At 42.2% G+C, this 24239-nt stretch overlaps 1 protein-coding gene across 1 annotated transcript; it reads right to left on the bottom strand.

The window, feature by feature from the left end:
• Positions 1-1249: 1249 nt before the first annotated feature.
• mindy2 (MINDY lysine 48 deubiquitinase 2) lies at positions 1250-23631 on the bottom strand (the record flags this gene model as incomplete). The annotated part of the gene is made up of 9 exons (XM_080494592.1): positions 1250-6263; positions 7084-7269; positions 8528-8701; positions 9462-9604; positions 10552-10654; positions 12265-12423; positions 18034-18098; positions 22282-22339; positions 22732-23631. 9 exons carry the CDS (start codon positions 23629-23631, stop codon positions 6060-6062), a joined length of 1992 nt encoding a protein of 663 aa, XP_080350718.1. The 3' UTR covers positions 1250-6059.
• Between the last annotated feature and the right edge of the window lie 608 nt (positions 23632-24239).

Here is a 24239-nt window from a genome sequence, read left to right as displayed (position 1 = left end):
AACCGTGCTGTGTGTTAAACTGCCTAAACAAACATCGGGACTCTGCGGTTTTTATTCATTTGTGTCAGATATTTATTTTTCTTCCACTTCATTTGAGGTGCTGTCAAGCTTTGTGACTATTTCATGCTTGGATTTGCAACGAGCCTCCCAGACGTTCCCGCATGGACTCTCATTCACGTCGCACTTCAACTGCGCAGTGGTTTGAATTAGTCGACGGGGTTTATTTGAATAAAGTAAAAAGCTCGTGACTCGTGGGTGGATTAGCCTGCTCATAGGTTTGTGGGTGAAACTTTAGGTTTTTTGTTTTGTTTTTTTCCCCCCGTTCACTCCCATTCTGTCTCATACCCACTGTGAGTTAATGCTACCACTTATTTTCTTTCCCGTCCGATACCAAATGAAACCTAAGCTGCTTTTGATAAAGTCGATGACCAAAACCGTGTGCTTAAGAGAGAGAACCTGCAAAGTGGTGCTTTTAAAAAATAATTTCCATCTAATGAAACATATCCCTGCTGTTTTCGACACGGAATTTTCAAAGACTGGTGGTTTGTGGATCAATGCCAGTTTTTTTTATACTACATACATCGGTTACAGAATCGTTTCTCATGTTAACATATTGACTTTGTGGTCACTTTCAGGTCAATGCATTCTTCACAAATATTAAAAGTCTCTGTTATGTCCTATTTTTATTTAGTTGATGACCTATAAAGGCCTTTTAATTAACCTGCATGACCTCTGCTGAAGAAAGTTGCTGGAAAATGAACTTTAATTTGTAAAAGTGATGAATGTGAGTACATTCAAAACAGTTAAAAGCATGGATTTTGTACTTTTCTTTTTTTAATCCCCCTCCAACAACTACTCTAAGGCCTGGCATCAGCAGTGTTTTACTTACTACTCACACAATCTGATGCAGGAACATTGAACTTGAATGCAGTTTCCTCTGACGTGTGCAATCACCCGTGTTATGTTTACTGTGTCGACACATCCACATTTTAAGCACATTAAGGTATAATCCTGTTGTCACATTACAGACGCCAGTCAGTGGATCTTAAAGCCAAATAGGAGGACCTGTTCTACAACGTGTGCTGCCTTTCTGTCAAATTAATGGAAAGAATATAATCTGGCCACACTGGAAAGCAGCGCTCTTGCCCCAGATATTTCCAGCTAATTCCCACCCTTTCTCCAGGCCAAAACAAGTATTTCAGTTTAAATGGTGATGAGAAACTGCCCGTGAGCATGTGATTGGATTCTGCAATGTTCATATGCTTTAATCTTAATGGGATATGTACGATTAGTTTTGAAGGTGATGGGTGCTCAACAGACACAATGACGACAAACCAACGATTTATCTTAGTCTTTTTATTATCCTGGTAACTTCTAATCAGGTTGAATGTCCCTCGTCTATAAGGCATTTTGTTATATATTTATATTTATATATATCACCATATACAATATGTGACTGTGATGTGAAAGGCTACATACATTATTTGGTCATTTATGTAAATAGATGAACATTAAAATCAACACAAATGAGTAACCTTCCATTTCACAAACGGGTTTCTTTTTTTCTTGTCTTATGTGAAGAATAAACATAACGGCTCTAACGGTGGAAATTATACTCTGGGGGGGGAAAATATAACTTTTTTTTTCTTTCTTTTTTGTTTTTGTTTCACTCCTGCGAGGTTTTCTGCCCACACTTCACATGCATCACAAAACCTGGGAGTTTAATATTGCATTAAAGAAACCAGCTCCCTTTAGATTGTTCAGCACTCTGGATGTGTCTCACACAACAAACTATGCTACATCGAAAACGACACTCGAGCCTTAACAAGCAAGTCAAACAAGTTTTTTTTTTTGGGAGGCGGCGGGATGTTTTTTGGGCTCATAAGCCTTCTTTGAGAGCGTGGTGTAACTAAATGACGGACTCGACTTGAAAAATGACATGTTTTAGAGGTACACCTACACCTTTTTTTGCTGATGGAAAAATTCGTACGCATTTTTCTGCTCTTCTGTGTTAAACTTGTTCAGACGACATTCTCTATGGACTTATTATAGTAGCAAAATAATGTGTTTACTGATATTTGTAGGTCTTTAATGAGATTTGTCAATGTGTACTTTGATTTGTATGTACACAAATTTGTCTTTGCTTATTGTTTTTTTTTTAAAGGGTAATACAATTTGTGTGTAATGTGTTAGGTTTGTGCATACTGAGATTTTTGTGCACCTATATGGACCTATGAATGTCTCCATCTTCACCTCCACTTCAGGCAGTGGGATTCTAGATTGTCTTTGTGGACTGGCAGCAGCAGCCCTCATAGCACTGTAGTGATTGTTAATTTCTAATATAGAATCCCAGGACTGGTCATGTCTGGACAAAAGAGCTAGGAAAACTCAAGGCTATGGACAATAACTGTTGTAGAAGTGCAGCAGAATCCATTTGTTAAAAAAAAGTCCAGTAGAATGACCTGAGGTGCAGGTGAGGACAGAGACAGTCACAGATCTTTGCATGTACACAGACACCAAACATATCGCACAAATTCAAAGTGTATAACCTACCATGCACATGCAAATCTGTGGCTGTAGACATTAACGGATCTCATTACACACACAGAAATGGCAAAACGCATACAAGTGCTTCCGCTACCTAATAGATCCACATCCTTCCAAGTCTTTACTGGACTTCTCCTCCGCTGTGGCTCGGGCCGTTAAACTGGTGTAGGTGAACCACTAACCTGAATAGAGCAAACTGCAGCAGGTACTACCTTTTCACAAATGTACTAGATCATTTTTAAGCCAGAACGTTTGAAAAGCCCTTTTCTTAAATTTGGAAATTATTATTCAGCTGACTTAAAAAGCAACTGCTACCAAGGTGACAACTATTTTGGACATGACATTTTCTTCCCCCAAAAAGGTAGCCCAAAAGAAAAAAAAGAAAACAATAGCGCTCTTGCACAATTTATGTTCTGTAGAAAATGAGGTATGTTTCTTTTCCGTTAGTGCATATCAATGTAACAGTGCAAAACCAATTACAACAACAACTATATGTTCAACTATCACCTTGTCAAAATACTAATTTTACAGCATTTAACCCCACCATCACTTTTACAAGGCATACAAGAAACCACTTTGACACACCGAACACACAATAGCCTTCTGTTCAATCCATCATAGGAATTAGGGCGAAGCAAACACATTACAACAAAAATTGCAAAACTCTGGCAATAAGGACGAGGAATAGCAAACAAACGCGAAATAGTGTGTAAGAACTTATTAAAATGTGCGGCGCATGTCACTCCACTCATACAAACCAAACTAACAAATGTAAAAATCTTCCAAGTCATTTCCATTTATTAAACCGCTACTGGAATGTTTAATCAGCATGTTCATCTAATGAGCAAATACTAATCAGCTGAAATGTCAACTTGAACCCCCCCCCCCCCTCCCCCCACCACAATAAGAAAAAAAAAACCTTCTTTTTGCCCACTTAATTTTTTAAGCAGCATGAAAACCAGTGAAGATGTCAATGGGAAGGACAAATAAACCCTTTTCTTGTTAACAGGAAGAGAGAATTCAGTGTTCCTAGTGAATAGTTAAGAATGAGTTTTCAATAAATAATCTTATGTTAAATCCTTCAAAGTGTCAAAGTATGTGTGTGTGCGAGAATATAAAGATACTCAAAAGTTGTGACTGAAGAATAAGTGACTAGAGGCCAAAGAACTGTGCCATTCAAAAGCAGACAAGTTGAGAAAAAGGAAAGGACACCTCAGGATATTTCCCCTTCAGGAGAAAAATGGGCCCCGAGAGTAAGTCTTGATGTTCATTTGAGAAACAAACAAAAAAAATTTTTTTCATGGATTGTCTCATTCTGGTAATATGCCTGTTTACTTTTGTCCTATAAAATATGTTGAAATGTTGTAAGGCGTTTTGAATATATATATATATATATATATACACACATACAAAAACACAGAACTCAACCTCCAGCCATCATATTAAGTCCATAAGAAAAGTTTCCCCGCACAGTAGGTAGCCTGTCGCCGCCGACGAGTCCTGAAGCTGAGTCTGTGCTCAGGGGAACGAAATAACAGAGACCGCGTCACTCCGCAAGCACTGCAAAGACCTCCACTGACAACCGGTTCCCTCAGTCTGGAACAGAAGGCTCGAGTCAAGGCATCCAACTGGAATGTATAGATAGAAATATTTCTCGGGAGGCAGTCCCATGGTACAACAATGGCACAAACCACGAGCTGAATCCTCTGCGGCGACGCGTTGGATACATATGTACATCATGTGTTTGCATGCGTGATGCAGCGGTGCGATGACGTGCAGGTTTGAAGGTGACGCCGCAGAATCTTAGTATACGAATCCGCATCCTCTACAGACTTTCCACTGGAAGTGACCCATCGGGTGGTTGAAAAGGATGCAAAACTCAAAAAAAATAAAGTGAATTTAGTGTCAAAAGAACTGTGGGTCATGAATCAAAGGTCAAATCTGCATGAGCATCTCAAATAGAACATGAAGGAAACTTTTTTTTGTGGTTTTTTTTTAACCCCGACTTCAATTCAGAAAGTGAGACCTCCTCCTGAATTTGAGAGACGCACGTGAACACAGCTCCACAACATCTACAGAGTACCAACATCTTAATCGACGCGCCTTTATGCTGATGGAAATAAGAAGTTTAAAATTCAACTGCGATTTGTGAAAATCAATCGAGGCTCACAAATGTCCACTGCACCTTCCAAGCTGCGAGAAATATTGCATGTGCGTGACCGAGTTCCGTCTTTTTAAAAACCCAGCCGCAGTGGAAGCTACATCCACGACGGAGGAGATCACGGTGGCTCCTACGCGCAGACACAGACGACTACGTCTCCTCGGGGAGAGACCGAGAACAAGAAGGGACTGTTCCATTAGCACAAACTCCGAACCTGGTGCAACCGGAAACAAATCTGACCTGCCAAAGACCGAAATGCATCTCAGATTCGGCCATTACCCAACGATATCTGCATTTGACTGCCAATAAAATCACAACATTAAAAAAAAATAAATCCCCAAAACATTAAATAGCACATTGAAATTTAGCTATTTGAAAACTGAAACCTGTTGAATCTGAGGCGCTCTGTAAGCGGAGACATGTATAGCACATAGTATACATGCACTGTACACACACACACACACACATGGAAACACGCACACGTTCACATTCAGACGGAGCAGACGACGACACTGCCGTACTCAGTAAGGCAAATCTGACCTGGGCAAGCTGTGATGAGTTATGTGACATAGCTACAGTATGTGGCAGCTATCTGGCATTAACTAACCCATTTTGTATTTCAGTGGGGATGCAAACGGTGTCACACTTATTTCCGAAAGGAAAAAAAAAAAACCAAAAAAACAAAACATATATATCCCTTTTTGGCCGACACAAAAATAAAACTTCTGGAAAAAGCTACCTGTTTTGAATCTTGGCATCAACAGCTGAATTAAAAAAAAAAAAAAAAAGTGTGTGTCCGTTTTTGAAATCGTTATGTATACAACAACAACAAAAAAAGCATTGAAACTGCACTCCTGAAACAATGAATGAAATGTACGATGACATAAAAAAACAAACAAACAAAAATGTATATAGTGAGAAGGTGACTTTTGTGTGTCTCCAGAATACGTTTTGCTATAAAATAGACCACCCCCAAGATAAACTTGACCCCCAAACATCACAAATATAGTGCACTGTGCAACTTGTAACAAAGTTTGGCCGACTCTTATGAAAGATACGGGGTAGTTGTTGTTGTAGTTGTGTCCCTTCCTCTGATGTCCAGGTTTCCACTGAGGATAGAGGATAGCAGGCACCAGTGGTTTGGGAACAGCAAATCCTCTGTTAATCACGTGTCTCTCTCTCTCTCTCTCTCTCTCTCTCTCCTCGACCATCTCCTTTCCCTTGTTTGTCGTCAGGTGGGGGCGGCACGTTGCGTGTCCAGTCCGTGGAGAAATATACGCTTTCCCCTTTCTCACGGATAAGCAAAATGCACAAAACACGCACACTCACACTCGCACAGACACGCTGTATGTTACAAAATTACACATTTGTCTTTATCCTTCGATTCTTTCTTGGCTTTGCGGTCACCGCTTGATGACTGTTTTCCCGGGCTAGGTGTGGCTCCAGCTGCTGCTGCTGCCGCCGCCGCCGCCGCCGTCCCCGTGCCGGCCGCTGCTCCGCCCGCTCCCGCGGCTCCTCTGTCTGCCTCGCCACCCTCGCCGGGCTCCTGCTGGCCCTGCGGTGCAAAATGGGGAGAAACGGAGCCAACGTGAACAAATCTTCTTGTGTAGAAAACAAGTAAACCTGCTCATTGCTCTGGACTGAAACTAAAATCTGCCCTTGGTTTTGAGAAAGGAAAAAAAAAAAAAGTCTCAAAACGTGTGGAAAAAAACCACAGATAACCGAAAGCTCACTTTAGGTGGAGTAACAATTATGCTGTGTCCTAAACTATCCTTTCAATACTTTATTGATCCCAGTATTAGACTGTAAATAGGCGCGAAACAGTGAAGTTGTCTTTTAATTGGTGACGTCAGAAACAAGATGAAGACGCCATGCCGAGGACAGGTGTGCACAACAAACGGGAAGCTGGTGATCATGCTGGGGTTCTGACAAGCCAGCCGAAGGGGCCGGATGTTGTTCAGAAACCATTCAAGATGTTTGGGTGGCGGCGAGACGACGCAGTGCCGGAGGAGCGGCTGAAGCCGAAGCTCAAGAGTGAGAATAGCTGGAGCAAAACTCACGAGGCAGGAGATCTGCTCAAGGCAAAGGCTGAGGGCAGTGGAGCATTTGGCTGTCTGACTGTGATCGATAAGGTAAAAGACTTACTTTCTTCATTGTAAGAGAAATAAAAAAGCTGAAGTTTTTTTTCTTCTCTTCATCATCATGGTAACAGATATCTGTAGGATAATTGATTTTCACCGCACTTTCCCTTTTCATCAAGACAGTTTTTCCACTCGACGGTGAATTAAATTCCCCACATTAGTTCAAACTCCTGCTTCTCTTTCCTTCTTTTGCCATCTGTGTCCACGGCATCTCTCTGGCGGCGTCCTCCCTACCTGTGCCGCCGCGGCGGCCGCCGCCTGCTCCTGCTCCTGCTCCTGGTAGTACTGCGAGGCCCGGCGGTCCTCCTCCTCCTGAAGCTTTTTCGCCAGCTCAAGGTCGCTGATGCCTTCGGGGAGTTGCTCCCACTGCAGGTCCTGGCTTTGCTGCTCCTGCTGCAGTGACAGCGCCATCAGGTAGTCCTGGTCGTGAGCACAGACGACACAGAAGGACTTGATGAGTGAAGCCATTGAAAGCCTTGCGGAGGTGTTTCTCAACACGAAGCTGCAGTCCACCCGGACTCGCCACAACCGCTTGTTAAACAGCCTCCTTTAGTGACTTTTGTTGCTCTGGAGTGTGGCAATTCTAAAAAGGATGGTGTTGTAATCAGCATAATTATTGTGCTGTGTTATTCACTATTTTAATTTCTAGGATAATTTTCCTGCTGGATTAGACACGTGTTCTTTCTAATTGTATCAGAACAGAATTGATTGTGAACACATGAAACCCCTAAATAGCTTTTTTTTTTAAATTATTATCATTATTTAACAAAACCTTTCTGGGGGCTAGTTCTAAGTAGGAAAAAAAAAAAAAAGGGAGAATAAGGAAATAATAGGCCCCATGCTGTTGTCTGGTCTGTATGTGTGTGAGAGCAGGACAGACAATCAGTCAGCCAGCGCTCTGTTTGGCCACTCGGGGTGACGAACCAGAAAACAGCCGTGAAACCAGTAAAAATACACGGGAGACCCAAATCCAGCGCACTGATAAGCAACCATTGTGGGACGGTGAGGAATGCCTGAGAAAAGAAAGGGGCTGGCAGGCAACCCAATGCTGTGATTTTCAGCCTGCCTGTGTCTAAAAGGCTGGTATCGGGAGCTATAACAGATCTATTATTTAAACAGCAGTCTCTCAGCATGGGTGATGCAGTGTTTTTCTGTTTTTTTTGTATCCTGAAATTGATATAATGCCCTTTGTTTATTTAATGATTCTCCTTTTTCCTTGAAGTGAAAACAGTGATTCATTGAAGTCTCATTCGGGATCTCTGTGCGTCTTTACAGATTTTGAATTCTCTCCAGACTTTTGAGGGTAAATTGATGGTGTGAAAAGCACAACGATGTGTGAGGGTACCTCAGTCCTGGGTTTTTTGGGTTTTTTTTACGACACCACTTTCACACCACAACTGTCCCATTTAAAAGCCAATGTTTATGGGCTGTGTCTGCAATTTAGTGTGTTTGACATTTAACATATTTGACACATCCTCCCCATGGATCAGTAGAAGCTGCTGCTTTTTCTCCGTCTTTACCGGTGAAGGGACACTTTTGTTGAAAAGTGTTTACTTTGTTCCCTTTCTGCTGAGTAAACAAGTTTACATTAACCCTCCGCTCGCTGTGTCGGGTTTGGATAAGCGGGTTGCCCAGTCGCTGTGAAAACATCTTTAGTCTTGCCTGTCATTGCTCAGACCTGGTCTATCTGATCCTGCTGGCCGCGGTACACCGTCTCCGGATCAGAAGGCGGCCGCAGCCTGAACTCGGAGTCGCAGAAGTTGCCGTCCCCGTCAACGTTGTGCAGACTCTCCCAGACGACCTTCTCCTCCGTCAGGAAACCCTGGTCGGTAACCAGGAGGTAGAGTTGGCCCTGAGGAAGACAACCAAACATTAAATGTGTCGTTTCATAAAATCGGTGTCACGCGACGCATAAACGGTGTCCTTTCTCAACGCGCACTCGTAAAAACCTTCCCGTATTTGTTTATTTCTTGTGTTTTTTACGAATGGGTGCATCCGAGAGATTACGAGAAGAGAGCCTCTTCGTGGCATTTGTCTGAGGTTCGTGAGATACGCAAATGCACACAAAGCTTTAGTTTCACTGGCAATGATAGCGTACTATTGGAAAAACAAAGCCAACAGACTGACTTCCTCTCCTGTAGATAACAGGAAAGGTCTGTTCCAGCTGCAGTCATGAAGCAGCCAGCTGTGAGCAAAGGCTGATGCGGACAGGACTTAACATGTGTGCAGTGAAGGAGACCTTTCAGAGGGTCAAAGTAATCTGGGCTGTCACACCAGGAAATGGATCTTGTATTGATTTCAATAATCTGTTTGAGGGGATTTTTGTCATTATAGTGAGTTGAGACAGCAGTGTGTTATTAAGAGCCTTCAAATGATGAAAAATGTGAAAAATCATGACAGTTTGGAAAATTCTTACTATTGAGAAAAAAAACAAACCAAATAAGCACAGGCCACTGAACCATCCTCAGAGGAACAGGTTATTATTACCTTACGTACACATACAGACAACAGGGGATCAGAGGAAGCCAAAGTAAAACTAGTTTGGTCAACAGTTCGGTGTATCAGTGGTGTCAGCATGTGAATATTCCCAAAAAAGTACAGCAAATATTTACCTTGTATTTGATCATGGTGCTGAAGTGGTTATTCCTGAAGAAGACGCAGAGCTCTCCCTCCTGCACAGTGGAGGTGAGCTCACATAAGCCATGATAAGTCAGCTGTGTCGCTGTGCTGTTCAGAAACTGCTCTGCTACGATCCCTGGGTCGAGAAGAGGAGAGTATGAAACGCAGTGAAAAATAAAAGCAGAAGAGGAACTTGATTATCTGGCAGATTTTGTCGACATCTTTTTAATTTACACTTTTTCTCCCCCTCAGGAAGACTGAAAACCGGACTGTGAAGAAACTTCTCACAAATATTTTCATCATTACAACCAGTGGATGAGTCACCAACGTTACGAATCAAGCAATCCCCACTCATTTATGGATACGGGTCACTATTTGGAAAGCTGGGTGGAAACCTTGCCGTCACGTTTGCAGTCATGATTTAATCTATTCTGACTCCGTGCTGCTGGGGTTGGACACAGTAAAACAAAGGCTAAGGAGCAGTCTTCAAGACAGACGCGATCTCGCACGCTGAGAGAAACACTTCATGCCAGATTAGTTTTTAAGTGAGTGATGAAAAACAAAAACAAACGTTGGCATCAAATCCGTACTCAAAGGAATTTCGGGGCTACTGAGGCCAGAATACAACAGAGCGGAGTGAATGTCTCCTACGAGTGCATCATCATCATCATCATCATCGACTGCAGCCTTTATGTGATGACTTCGCAGCAGCTCAGCCGACAACCGCTTAGTGTTGAATGAGCAAATATTTAACGCAGAAGTTACTGACAGCTGGTAAGGAAGATGAGTCCATGAAGTAGGTCATTTGATGAGCAGTCACATGTGTGCCCTGGTTTCATTTAAAGATATATATTTTTTTATTTTTGCACAAAAAAAAAACCCCAACAACAACAAACAAAACAGTCAAGTAAATATGTTACATGCTTCATTCTGATTCGGAGGCATCTCGCTCTCTCTCTACAAATGTGTTGGCCTTTACCCGTTTTTCTCCCTCTTAAAAGAAAAGGGCAAAACAAGGCAAGAAAGCCAGGCGGAGCAGTGAGGAGAAAGAATGAGGAGAAAGAATGAGGAGAAAGCGCTCACCTTCTCCTGCTAGCTCGCTGTTGTCGGACTGTTTGCAGGATATTATCTTCTCTACCAGCTGGTTGTAGCTGCAGTTGCCCACTGCCTTGACAATGTCATGCATCTGCAAACAAAGATAAAGACTGTGAGAAAGAACATTCACCACATTCGGGCAAATTTCACTTAAAAGCCACAGAACACTCTGAAAAAATATATTAAAAATGAACATGAAATAGATTTTTGGGCAATGCTCCGTTTAAAAAAAAAAGTATTTTCTTTTAATCTTCAGAGTCATATGCTCCCTTTAAAATTCTCGCAATGAGATGCTTGAATCTTCACTGACCTCGCGTGTCAAAATTCTCTATGACTTCACTGTATGGACGTCAGCATTCAAACAGAAGACTACAATGTGTTGACACTAAAATTGATTTTCATTGAAGTGATTCCAGTCAGACTATAGACCTTCTTAAGGCATCTTCAATTGGGATGTATTATTAGTACAAAATAAACAGAATGGAATCTAATCTCATTCCAAAGCCCATCCCAATATAGGGGGAACACATCTTTTTACAAGAATCCTATTTGGTAAATGCTTTTTAGGACCAAATGCATTTATAAAGATGTGAACTTTGATGATTTAAACATCGATTAAAACCATTTGTCAACATTGTTAAACACGAGTAACAGGACACATTACTTTACGTGATAATGCCACATTATTGAACTTAAAGACGTGTTCTTGCAACATACAGTTTTAAATACAGGTTACAGTCTCCAGTGTCTTCAGCCTATTCCACTCACTGATTTCCTGCGATACCATTGGGAGCTAAATATTAGACCCTCATTATAAGATGAACCCTCTACTTCAGACCCCCACCCGCTTAGAAGCCCGTGCGTTATACTCGGACCAACACAGTAATGTAATATTTCCAAGATGAATAAAAGGTGGAATGGAAATCTGAATTAAATACAGATGTAAAATTAGAAACTAATTAGTTTCAAGGTGAGAAATATCCAGGGGGGATTTGGAAACAAATACTGTACTAACAAAGATATTTTTGGACTCCACAGATAACAGCAAACTGGAGCCTGACCAGCACAGACGAGTGCTGGAGAAAATGAAGACCGCAAACTGCCAGACACACTCATCGTTTCTTATGAGAGACATTTTCTCTGAGGTGTCTCTGATCATCATAGCCGTTTCTATTTCGATAGTCAACTATCCAGCGGTAATGCCAAAAGGGTCTGCATATGCTCAACGCTGAGGGTACATCTGAAATGAATTCCTTACAAGAGTCAAAGTAACATTTTGGTCTAAAAGCAAAACAATTGAATATGGAGCTGGTGGATTAAGTTTCACAAAACCTGAACAAAGTAGTGGGTGTTATTTAGTGCTTCAGCAGAAGAAAAAACCCCCACAAAAAAACATCTTTCAAACCCTTCACAAGCCATTTACACACTCCTCGTTTCACTGTTTTACTCCTGTACACTTTGACACGCTGAAGTGAGCTACCCATCAGTCCGATATGCCCTTTATTCTTACTTTGTGTGGAATGCGATTGTGTGAACAGGAGTTAAGGAAGTAGTGGAAAAACAACAATGAAGTATGAATGTGAAAGCAATGGAATACGAACAGTGAAAAGTGAGTGGTGAAGTGGTTTAGTATTCACAAGGTGGGCCGAAGATAGAAAGAAGGAAAAGCCAAGGAGCTGAGTTTCACGCGTCCCCTCTCACCTGGGGGTCCACCAGCCAGCCGTGGTACAGGGGGATGTCCAGCAGATCAAACACGATGCATTCTGGGGTGTACTCAAAGACCCTCACCCCTGTGAACTTCACGTTCACGTCCAGACCCGTCTGCAGCTTGTGCAACACGGCCATGGCATCACTCATGTTCTGGAAGAATAGAAGACGGGACAAGCGGGCTCCAGGTTAGTGAAAACTTTACATCAATTTGACCGCCTTCAACTGTTCTATTATCTCAAATCTAAAACACACTACCATCGAAGCAAGCACCGTGCCAGGTAATCGGTGAGTAAAAGAAACCTGCACAAACAACTATCCAACACTCTCAAAAAGCATTTACTGCCTCCTATCACTGAGAAGCAGAATTCACCAAGTGTTGGATGGTTCACACACAGATATGGAACGTGACCTGGGTTTAAACTGCGAGAGACGAGTAAGTTTTCCCCCACTCATGGTGTGTTGTTGCAACAGTAATCCTGCTCAGTACGAGAGGAACCAAGGAGCCGAGTCAAGGAGGAAAAGTAGAAAGCCTTTATTTTCTTTATTCAGACTTTGTGTGTAATCAGTCAAATAACAGATGGACTTTTTCCTCTTTTCTTAGAATAGTTAGTTGGTTGTGTTGTTTTTAATTGAGGAACTATAGTTGTTTCACTCCCAGTTGAGCCCTTCTCACATTTCTGGCACTTATTAAGTTATGTTTTGCTCCATGTGAGCCCGCCCTCATCCAGAGGAAGAAATGGAAGTGTCTGCCAGGAAACCATGTGATATTAGATTTCAATTTAAATGTTAAGGAGTCATCATCACGAGACATGACATGTCCCTTTACTGACATTACCAAGGAGACGACTGGAGCATGACACAATGGAAAACACTTAAATTTTCATATTGTAAACGCTACCTCTCGGAGGGAAAACCTCATTTTTATGCCCATTTGATGGGGCAAGACTCATTGCAGCTGAAATACAAGTACAGGTAATACAGGTTGTATAGACAAATATTTTACATCTCCAAAATTCTAATTTAAAGAAAAGATTCCAGTCTGCAGGTCTTTTTCATTATTTATATTTTGTAGTGGTTTTCAAGTCCATTAAAACAAATATACTACCAAGGCCCTGTAGGTTTCAACTGGATTGCTTTTGATTTTAGCGGTTGTAATCAGAATGAACAACGTGACCGGACGTTGTTTAGTTCTGAATACACCGAGATGGAAGCATAGCGAGAGTGTGTCGTCGTCTGTTTCTTTTCGTTTCATCTGCGACAGACTGGTGACCTGTCCGGGTGTATCCTCATGATCCCCATTCATTATGCTTAGACTTTGAAATGATGCCATGTTTTGTAATTTGGACATAAATGTGAACGACCAACTCATTGTTTTAATCAGTTACTGGATGATTGAAAAAAACAAAACAAAACACTATTCGTTTATTAACTGTAAATGACGATGTAATGAGAAATGAGTGTGTAACAGAGGGAGCACTTTACACAAATGCACTACAAACCTGAGAAGCTGCTGAACTAAAACCATTGCATTCAGCCGTGGAGCATCACTGCCCAGCTGGTTCTTGAACCTCAGCTGCCATTTCAACCCGGAGATCAAGATAAACCCTGCTGCAGAGTCCCGGGTCTCCATTATGAGTGAGAGGTTATAATTTAATTTCCTCTGATTTTAACTCACAGTACATTATGAGACATAATGAAGACACAAAAAAAAAAAGACATGAAGGAAGATATTGCTTCGCAAAACCAAATGTAATATGAAAATCTTGTACTCAATTATCAAAATTTGAACCCAAAAAAATGAGAACATTTCTTTGCTCTTTACTGACTTTTTAAATGGGGAGGAATGATTCAATGTCTACTGGTTTTCTGTTGAATTATTTCCCATCTGGGTGATTTCAAAAATTCTGTTATCCAATAAAAACATAAAAAAATATTTCTGAAATAAACTGCAACTATGATTTATAGATGTAAATGCTTAATATAATTAAGACATATTGCATGCATTATAATTAATATATAGTAAAGTCTAGAAACATTTGGACATCAACAGTTCAGCGTTGTATACGCCACAGAGGATTTGAAGTAGAACACCAACAACTTGTCAGATTTTGAAACAAGACAAATAATGACTTTATGGGTAAGATGGGTGCTTTATTTTTTTAGTTTGATGGCAGCAGCACATATCAAAAAAACTGGTACGGAGCCATGTTATCATTGTGTCGCATCCATGATTCTTTTAAAAATTTAAAAAAAAAAGTGAAGAAACCACTTGTTGGAGATTTGAGGGAGGAATGTTGTTGTATTCTTTACTGAGGCAGGATTATAGACCCTAAACAGTGCCGGCTTTTTTCCCCTGTATTTTTCATTTCATTTTGTGATAAATGTTTTTTTTTATTGGAGTATTTTTGAAAGGTCTGGACTGCAATTCAGCCTCGGAACTCTTCTACCATGCTGCAGTGTGTGGTTTAGTATTATATAATTCCATATTTTTGGAAATGGATGCGTCCACCTTTCAAAAGGGACCAAAGGTCCATGGAACTGCATGTAGAACACAGCACAATGTTGCTAGTTTTATTTTACACAATCCTGCATACGTTTTCCATAAAACCCACAACATCATTTACTTTTACTTGGTATCGTCATTCAAATCATTTACAATTTTCTTTGGCTACCATTTGACCATTTTCCATGTCAATTGATCGAATCATAGTGGCTTCGGCGGAGCTCATCGCATTTTAAACAAACGTGCACGGTGAAGTGTGTGACTCATTTCACCGTACATACGCTATACATCCCATGAGCGCAGCGCCACGCTTGGAGAGGAGAACCGAGGTGAAAAGCTCACAGCTGGCTCATCTGAGTATGTGTGGATTAGGATGCTTATGAGCAGCAGCGATGGCAGGATTAGCAAAGCTGTGTAATGGACCACGTCTCTTCACTTCGGGGCAAAGAGCTCCGAGAGCAGATGAGCACTGGGAAAAAAATCAGATGATTAGCAATGCGTCACTCACATTCATCCCGGCTCGTATTGGATGCACTTCTACTGAAAAAAAACATTCGTACTACTACAACATTGCTGTGGGTTTTTTTCTTCCTTTCTTGTACTTTCACTTACGCTCTGCAACGTATTGGTCTGAGAAAGCCGTGAGTGCCTCTGCTTTCCCTCTCTTCTCTTTTTTTAAACAAAAAATTTCACCCAAACTGGAACTTACAACAAAACTCTGAAAAGACCTTAACTGAGCAGTTAGGTCTGAATATGCTATAACGTATAAGTGTACCATATAAATAACTAAGGGGAGAAAAAAAAAAAAAGGCCTTGCATTTATTTGGGACGGCGTGAAAAATGTTTCTACAATGCCACAATTACCTGCCCAGGTTTTAATAGAAATCTGTTCTCGAGTTAATTTTCACGTCATTATCCAGTCAACAGCATAATTTAAGCATCCATCATCTTCTATGAGACTTTATCCCGGGTCAGAGCCAATCCCAGCTGACTATGTGTGGAGGGAGCGTACACCCAGTACAGATCGCTGCTCCATCACTGAGCAAAACGGAGAGGGGACGACAACAGACACACACTCTCACGCCAAACAGAAGTCAGACAAGTCCCCGTCCAGACCCGAGCCTTGTATGATTTCTGGCGTGAGACAAGAGTGCTACACGACACCATGTGTCCTCTATATTAGATTATACACACAGACACATGCACGCACGCACACACATGCAGACACACAGCAGATCTGATAAAAAAAACACACATCAGTGATTAGAGGACAAGAGAGAGCCATATCAGCAAAATCCAAACTGTATATAAGGCTGTAATGCCTCATAATGCAAGTCATGCTTTTATCAAATACGGTGGCTGTTACTGCTCTACATTTTAGTTCGATGGTTAGATCATTTTCAGCCTTTTTCAAATAAAAGCTGCCAGAAAAGCTCCTTGATGCAATGTAGCCAAATATGACGACATCTGTATTAACTGCTGCAGAAAGATTAGAAACAAGAGGCCAAACCTCGACCCTGCGAGTCAAAATACTCAGAAGGTAGGTTTTTTTTAAATGTAATGAATATAAATCATATGTCCTTGACAAACTGAGAACCTATAAAGACGATCTTTAGATCTTCTATTCAAATGGATCCTGTCTCGATTAAACTAAATGCCAACACAGATACGTAATTTCCACTCAATGACCTGAACTCCATATGGACCAAATGTGCTTGGCTGTGTTTATGAATTTAGTTTTTAATAAATTTCAGTGTGCATTTGTCATCAAATAAGACCAAGGGAAGATTGAGAGGGGTATTATTTTTGAAAATGAAGGTTCCATTAACTCTAAATACTGGCGGAATATATTTTCAAACCATAACTCGCTCCGCTCGCTGCGAGAACAGAAGCCACAGATGAATCACCTTGTTGAGCCTGGTCCACTGAGACGAACACAGAGCAAAGCTCCGCTCCCACTTCCTCGGCTGCTTTGAGTAAATATTTTACAATAGCTAAAGAGCATTTGTGCAACAGCTATTTTAATCCTCACTGCACTCCTGTGACAGACGATTTTTTTTTTTTTTTAATGCTGCATTTATAAATAGAATTACGGCACTATCATTCTTTTCAAAGTCAAGGGCAAATACAGTTACACTTTATACCGATCCTATATATACAACAAATGCATTTATCTTCAGCACATCCAGAGAGGGACACCATATGTTTCACATGCAAATAAACAGTTTCAGACTTGCTCTCCCTCTCTCTCTCACTTTGGTCCCAGTTCCCAGCATCGCAGAGCCCTGCCCACTGTACCGTCCACATACTGTGACAACCCACCACAGCAACTCGCACAGGCAGCCAACGGACAGAAGGACGCCCACATGCAAAGCAGCTCACAGCCCAGTGTCCAAGATTAGACCACCATAATAACTATGCGACGCAAACGGCCACCACTCCCTTTACTTTACCTCCGCATACCGAGGACACCGCCGATTTATTCGAGAGGTTGCATTTCGGCTCAACTTAAATTTAGAAAGACTGTTCCAGTGAGCTACTGTGAGGAAGCGGCACATCATCCCCCCCCTTCTCTAAATGAGGGACAAGTGCGCCTTCAAATCATTCACAGATGTGCTGGTGCTCTGCCACGCAAGACGAGCAGAGGCAGTGCCCCTCCCACACCAGAGGCAGGCGGTGTAAATGGTAAGAAGCAGGGGAGCTGGAGCTCCATCTCCCAGTGCCAGTCATAGTGAGCCACACACACAGACACAGACACACACACACTGCCTCAGCAATAGCCGGGAGCCGAATCCAGCCAAGCGTCTCTAAACATCCACCGCCATGTGAAACAACATAATCTGACACTCCTGACCCCTGTTGTTCCCTTCGCCTTGCAAGACACATCTTATGTAACCTATAGAGCAGTGGGGGGAAAAAAAGCTAAACTGGAGTTCTATGCGGTTTACTTATTTACATATTATAGCTCATCCACTGCCCTCCGCTACCTTGATGCAAATGTGCAGTGAGGAATGTGCTTGTGCGGAGCAGTACTTTCGATTAAAACACCGCAATGAAAAACATATTTGTGACTCCATAGAAATAAGTGAGAGCTCATGCTTAAATCACACAATTGTGGTTTTCATATATAGAGAGAGGGAGAAAGAGAGCTTCTCAAAAAATTACCACGAGTCATCAGCAGCTCTCTAATTCACACACATAAGCAAAACCACATGCCTATTTATTCACGATATTGTACAGTGTTAAGCAGGCCTTACCTGTTCATAGTTTAGCCTCTGAGCCTCCGATATCTCTTTAGGTTTGGTTTCAAGAATGTAGTCACCTGCGGAGGGGTAGAGTGAGAGAGAGAGAGAGAGAGCAATGAAGTAATGTCAAGGCAAAGTAATTAGAATTAAGAAGCTGCATGCTTCAAAACGTTCCTATGGAGTGTTATACAGGAGTAGACAATTCACTTCACTAAACAGTCTCAAACGTTAACAGACGGTCACAATCACCCATTCATACGTCAATAATATTAACATTACGTAATATTCCTTTTTGGCCGGGCACACCATTCGCTGAACGGATTAGGTTGTTGTTTTTTTTACCCCCATCGTAAAACAGCTCTTGTCAAAAGTGTGACTTTGGCTGTTCCATTAGATGAGGAGTACAAACACAATGTTACCTTTCAACATTAATCTTTCACTTTTTTATATTTGGTTCCGTTTTTGAGAAAAAAAAAATACTTTTGCCACGAGTTCAAGAAAGTGAAGATAAAATATAGTAAAAATGAGTTTGATACATGGTTTCACTAAGTCAGTTGTTCCTGCTGTACATCATTCCTGTGGTTTGTCAAGTCATGGAGAATCAAATTTCATTTCTCGAACACCAATATCAGGTTTCTACAAAGCAAGTACATAGTTCTACCTACACCTTCAGGAACGAAGTACCTCGAGGTCCATGTTTTATCAAAGACTGTACAATCGGTCATAAACCTTTGTTTTGTTTTTACCATAAGCCTGCAAGTTTGTGGTGTCAACAGTGTAAGTTTGTGTGCTCAGCCAGCCGACACTGGAGATACATGAAGGTGCCCAGAAGCGCAAACCTTTTTATCCTGAAGAAAATTAAATGAAACAAGAGTAGTTGCATTGGAAATAATAGCAGAGAAGTTGTCACGTACAATGTTTTTTTGTTATTTTCTCAAATTTCATTCCTTACTAAAAATGCTGTGAGCTGGTCAGGGACGACCGGAGGGCTGCATGCGGCCTGCAAGTCATATGATGCTCAGGTTCGGTGTAGTGCGGAGGCACTTTAAAGCACTCCTAAGGCTTAGTACTAAATTTTGCACAGGCCAGCTGTTTACCAAGGAACGGTTGTGCCAAGTGTAAAGCTCCCGTCGAATCCCTGTCTGAGATGTCACCTGAGAGCTCTAACTCGGCTCCCAGGCAGCATGGCTTGTAGCAGAGGGTGTAGCCAGGCAGATGTCTGGCTCCTGCTGTTTCAGCCTGATCAGCAGTACAGACCTGCTGCCCTCTGATCATTAACACATGAAACCACATTGCAGGTCTTCAGAAAACCAACCCAGGCTTTAACGGCACATGTGGTGGTGTGTATTTTTCAAAGCAAGCCAGAAACACTACTGACAGCAGCAGTTCGGGGCCCATTTTTTTTGCCTTAAGCTTGGGTTTTGTTTACCATTCTACCACAGTATATCTCTGACGTACGCTTAATGGATTTCACAGACTTTGAGTGAAAACAAAAATGAATAGAAATACGCTCTCGCTTCTGGTTGTGAAGTACATATAGTCTACTTTTAAAAAGCAAAATGTTTCAGAGAATCATCAGATTATTGAGAACAGGCAAGGCCGCCTTGTTGCACTGTCAACACATACTTTTCTAGAGAATTACTCAGGAATTCCATCGACTTGTCAACGTCCACATTCAGTCCAAACAGCTATACATTAGGAAGAACTTCTGTTAAGTCTTGCTCAAAAAAAGCACAAAACACAAGTGGAGTATGTCCACTCGTGTTTTTTCTAGCAAAAAAAACCCCTTTTAAGCTTCTTTTTCCACTTAATAAGAGTTATAAAGTACTTTAGAATAGTCGTGACAAACCCATAAACCAACATTTGCTTCCCTCGTGTTCCTGTAGTGAGAAAGAACTACCCAGTGAAAAACATTGGCATAAGTCTCCTCTCATTACATCAAAACAACAACCTCCAAATTCTTATGGTTAAAGTTCTGTTGTGTGAACTAAAGTCACTTCAGTCACTTCCGCCCTCAGTCGTGACTCTGTTGTGTTCCGTCGTCAGAACAAGTGAACTTAATTTCCACAAGATGTTTTTTATCAGATATTTGGACAAAGCAGCTACCTGCTCGGAGCCATTTAAAACAACACTTCTGCCATGATTCCTAAGCTGTCACCTCACATAAAGGGTTTTTTTTTTTTGTGCAAGTTAGGATTTTTTCCAGCAGGGGGCCAGACAGCTGAATGGTTAAACTACAGTGTGTCCGCCACAAGGAAAGCCCTCCTCCACTACTCTCATCTTCTCAGTGAACCGTGGGCTCACACATCTTTTCGAGTTCTCTCTTAATATCTTTATCTGTCTGCCTCTTCGCCTCTGGATCACTGGTATGCCAACACTGCTGAGCTGCAGCGACAAACACTACCCACTTTAAACTACACTTCTGAGCTTCAGCACCCCTGATGGTTGTGCTTGTGTGTTATGACAAAAGGAGTAGTCACGCTGAGGTTGCATGTTATCCAGAAGTGCCTGAGTGCTTTATCAGATTGTGTGTTGTAATACAAAGTGTTATTGTCCTTCCAAAGCAAACGCATAGATACTCAAGGACGATAAAATGCATTATGTGGTCATACAGCCAAGACCCGTCTTTTTAAACGGTGAATCATAAAAATAAATAAATGAATAAAATCTACTGGGTAAATGACATAAACAACTGAAAAACAAATGCACCATAAAATTCTACACAGTGATTATTCGAGTTCACTCGCTCCGGTGGCTTCAGCGACTACGCCGAAGGCACTGAGAGGAGGCCCTTGTGGGAACGGCAACCTATGAACAAACCCTGCTGATCAGATACTACGCTTTGATAATGAAGGTAATTTTAGTTATGAAGGATAGGACACAGGCAGATAGAAGAGATAGCTCCCGTTTAATCTGCAGCAGCAAAAGATTAGTTGACGGGGGATTTCCCTGCTCTGCTCTGGTCTTGTGGTGATATATATATATATATGTGTGTGTGTGTGTGTGTGTGTGTATGACCTTTTAGTATGGGACTGCTCATTAAAGATGATATGCAACACTGGAATCTTTTCCCAGTTAAAACTCAAAGGGGCTACAACGTTGACATACAGTATATGGACTCACAGCCACAGACTATACTGTGATAAGTCTGTAAAAGCAGACCGACCTAGAAACATATAGTGAGACATTTATAATACACTTATATGCAAATTATAAAACCAGATAATGTGACACGTTCAACATGATGTGGGGAAAAGTCATCCACAAAAGGTCCGGATTCACTTCATCGGATTGGTCTTACGTAACGGTATTATTAAAACTGCAAAGGCAATGCAGGTTTTCCAGGTGACACCGGTGACTTTCTTTCTGAAGATTAGCTATCTTCGCCGTTAATCAGAATAAGGAGGTCAAATGCCCACAGAAGACACAGAGAATGGTAATCTGGCCATTGGGCACCGCAAGCGATGTTGTGTTTGGTTGTGCTGTGAACTGAACTCGATTGGCTTGTGGTTATTCCTTTAGTGAACTGGAATCAGTTAGTGTCGCTGTTTGAGCAATTCTTTTTTGTTGTTGTTGTTGTTGCCGATTTCCGTGCATTTTCTTTCCTTTCAGAAAGGAGTGAGCTGCTTCTTCCTGTCATTCTTTTCAAGAAAATTGACCAAGTCTAAATCAATTGTTTAACCGGTTCCCACTTTGTTCTCTTTTCACTCTGGTTTAACTATAGTCACTTCCTACCTTAAATCATCATCTGAAACGTACATAATACGCTGTGCGTTCATGCTCAGTATCTGCGAGTCAGATGGAGTCCTACTGCCCTAGATGCCTGCCCACTGCACTGGGTAGATGCGACTGTGCGAGACCAGAGTGCATGAAGACAGCTTCGTAAAAAGGCCATGGCGGTGGAAGATACAGCGACGAGAGAGGTGTAAATTCGGAGCAAGAGAAAGAGCACTGTGACTCGGTACAATGCTCAAACCACAAACACATGAATACTGTCCACTTAAGTGTTCTATTTATTGCAAATCATATCGTTAATTCAATATTCAACATCATCACATCCTCGCCCGATATTGCACAAGATGAGCCTTTAGTCACTTTCTTCCATAGGATGAGCCAGTTTTAGACAATCGTTTTAACAGTGGTCATCTCTGCATCCTGATTTAACTGCGGTATTACCTGCCACCTTAAATCACCCCCCGCCCCCCCAAAAAAACATCTTTCCTAACAAGTGTAACAGGTGTAGCGGCTGCAAACACTCACCAAGGTACTCCATCAGTTGCTCAGCAGTTATTATTTCCATCATCGGTGGCATCTTAACCTGCAAACAGAGACATGCGTGTCGCCATCGCCAACACAAGAAATGTGCAAGTACACAAGTATTGCATAGCTTTGTCAGCATTAAACATGTGCTGACATGGGGGGGACTAAAATTTATGAAAAGGTCAAATGGAGACATATATGGACATGTCTAGGCATAAAGCATTATACAGAGGACATACTGAGGGGTGAGGGTTAGATTTAATAGTGCCCTCCATTAGTATGAGCATTATATATGTGTGTGTGTGCGTGTGAGAGAGAGAGAGAGCTCTTACAGTAAACTGGCCATTATAATCGGTGTCAGTGGAGTCCTAAAATGACTTTCATGATTGATCCGCTTGTATCAAGTTAAGAATCAAGTTTGTATTGACCTATCCCCATCAGTCTTCATACCTTCCATGCAAGCAGAAGGACATTCATGATTGCCAGTAACGGACAGGGACCGTTCTCGTTCTGGGTGATGATCGGAGTATTCTCCTCCCTCCATTTGATCCACTTAATGTGGTATATGGACTGGCCGGCGGCCCGATCCTTGGCGCACGCAGTCTTTGTTCCGTCAGCCCCGTACTCAGTCTGCAGGGCCAGAGCCAGCCCTCGGTCCTCCAGCCCCTCGCTGTTCAGGTCGGAGCTGGGGCAGGAGTTGAGGTTCGAGAAGGACTCCAGTGAATCTATGCTTCGGGACTCTCCTCCGAGGCTGGGCTCGGGGTCACTCCCACTCGGCGGTCCCTCCGACAAGGTGTGATCGCCGGACAAGCCCGACTTGATGGCATTGTCCGGGCACAGATGAGTGGGTTTGGCAAGTTTTGTCGGCTCACTTTCTCCACAAGCCAAACCCGCAGCGTTCGCGTCTCCGTCGTCTTTAGTAGCAGGCGAGGACGGCCCTTCGGTCCTGTTGTTTACTAACTTTGAGGCACCACCCTGGTCGTCTCCTGCAGCCAGCACCGAGTCATGCCCCATCCCGTTACTGATCTGATCCCCGGACCCGCACCGCGGTCTGCTCGCCTCGCTGTCCCTCTTCTGGTCCTCCGGCACCGGGGGGACTTCGATCACTTTTGGCACGTCGGACTTCCCGGCACTGGAAGTGACATGAGCGGCGCTGGGAGCGCCCACGTTAGAGGAGCCGACGTTACAACTAACGTTAACCAAAGTACTGAGAGGAGCCTCACTATTCCTGCATTTGTCGACTGTTCCTTTAACTCCGCCGACAGCCGTAACGTCCTCCATTTCTCCTGCGATCGTGGCACACAAAGAGCTCGCGTCAGTGTCTCGATGCAAGTTTGCATTTTTCTCCATTTCGCTTTCCAGGCGGTCGACAGATTTTAGCTAAATTGCAGCAGTAGCTTCAGTCCCAAAGACGCCATGACGACTATGCGAGTGACGTCATCAGAGTGGCGAGCTTTCAGGCCGCGAGCAAGGGGGCGTAAAAAAAAACACAGAGGCCAGGCTGCGGTGCGTTTAAGGCGGCTCAGATTCCAGGCAATTAAATCATATCGCTGGGATTAAAATTCAATAAAACAATTTAAAACACCAACATTTGAGCAATATTCCACTTCAAGTATGAGCATATGAAATGTCCGCAGTTCAATGCATTTCACATTACTGTTCTACTCTCATGGAATAGTACATGTTACATGTTCTACCTTGAAACCTGGTTTAGGTGGGTTTTTTTTGACAACTTTGAGAAGAGATTTGCCCCAATATTTACAATCTTTTATCACATAGTCATAAAAGATAGTTTCCGTTTTGTCAATGTGTGCAGCTGGCTGCATCTCTAAATCGATTCAATGTTTGACGTGTCCTTTTTTTACGAGGATCCATGAATGTAAAACTGGAAGAAACCCGTCGTGGCCGTGTTGCGTAAACGTGAACGCGCATTTGTGAGGCCGGAATGATCTCGCGTC

The sequence above is a fragment of the Blennius ocellaris genome (genome assembly GCF_963422515.1).
Source record: "Blennius ocellaris genome assembly, chromosome: 1".
Taxonomy (NCBI): Eukaryota; Metazoa; Chordata; class Actinopteri; order Blenniiformes; family Blenniidae; genus Blennius; species Blennius ocellaris.
The sequence above is the reverse complement of the archived record's forward strand: the minus strand, read 5'-3'. Positions and strand labels throughout refer to the sequence as shown.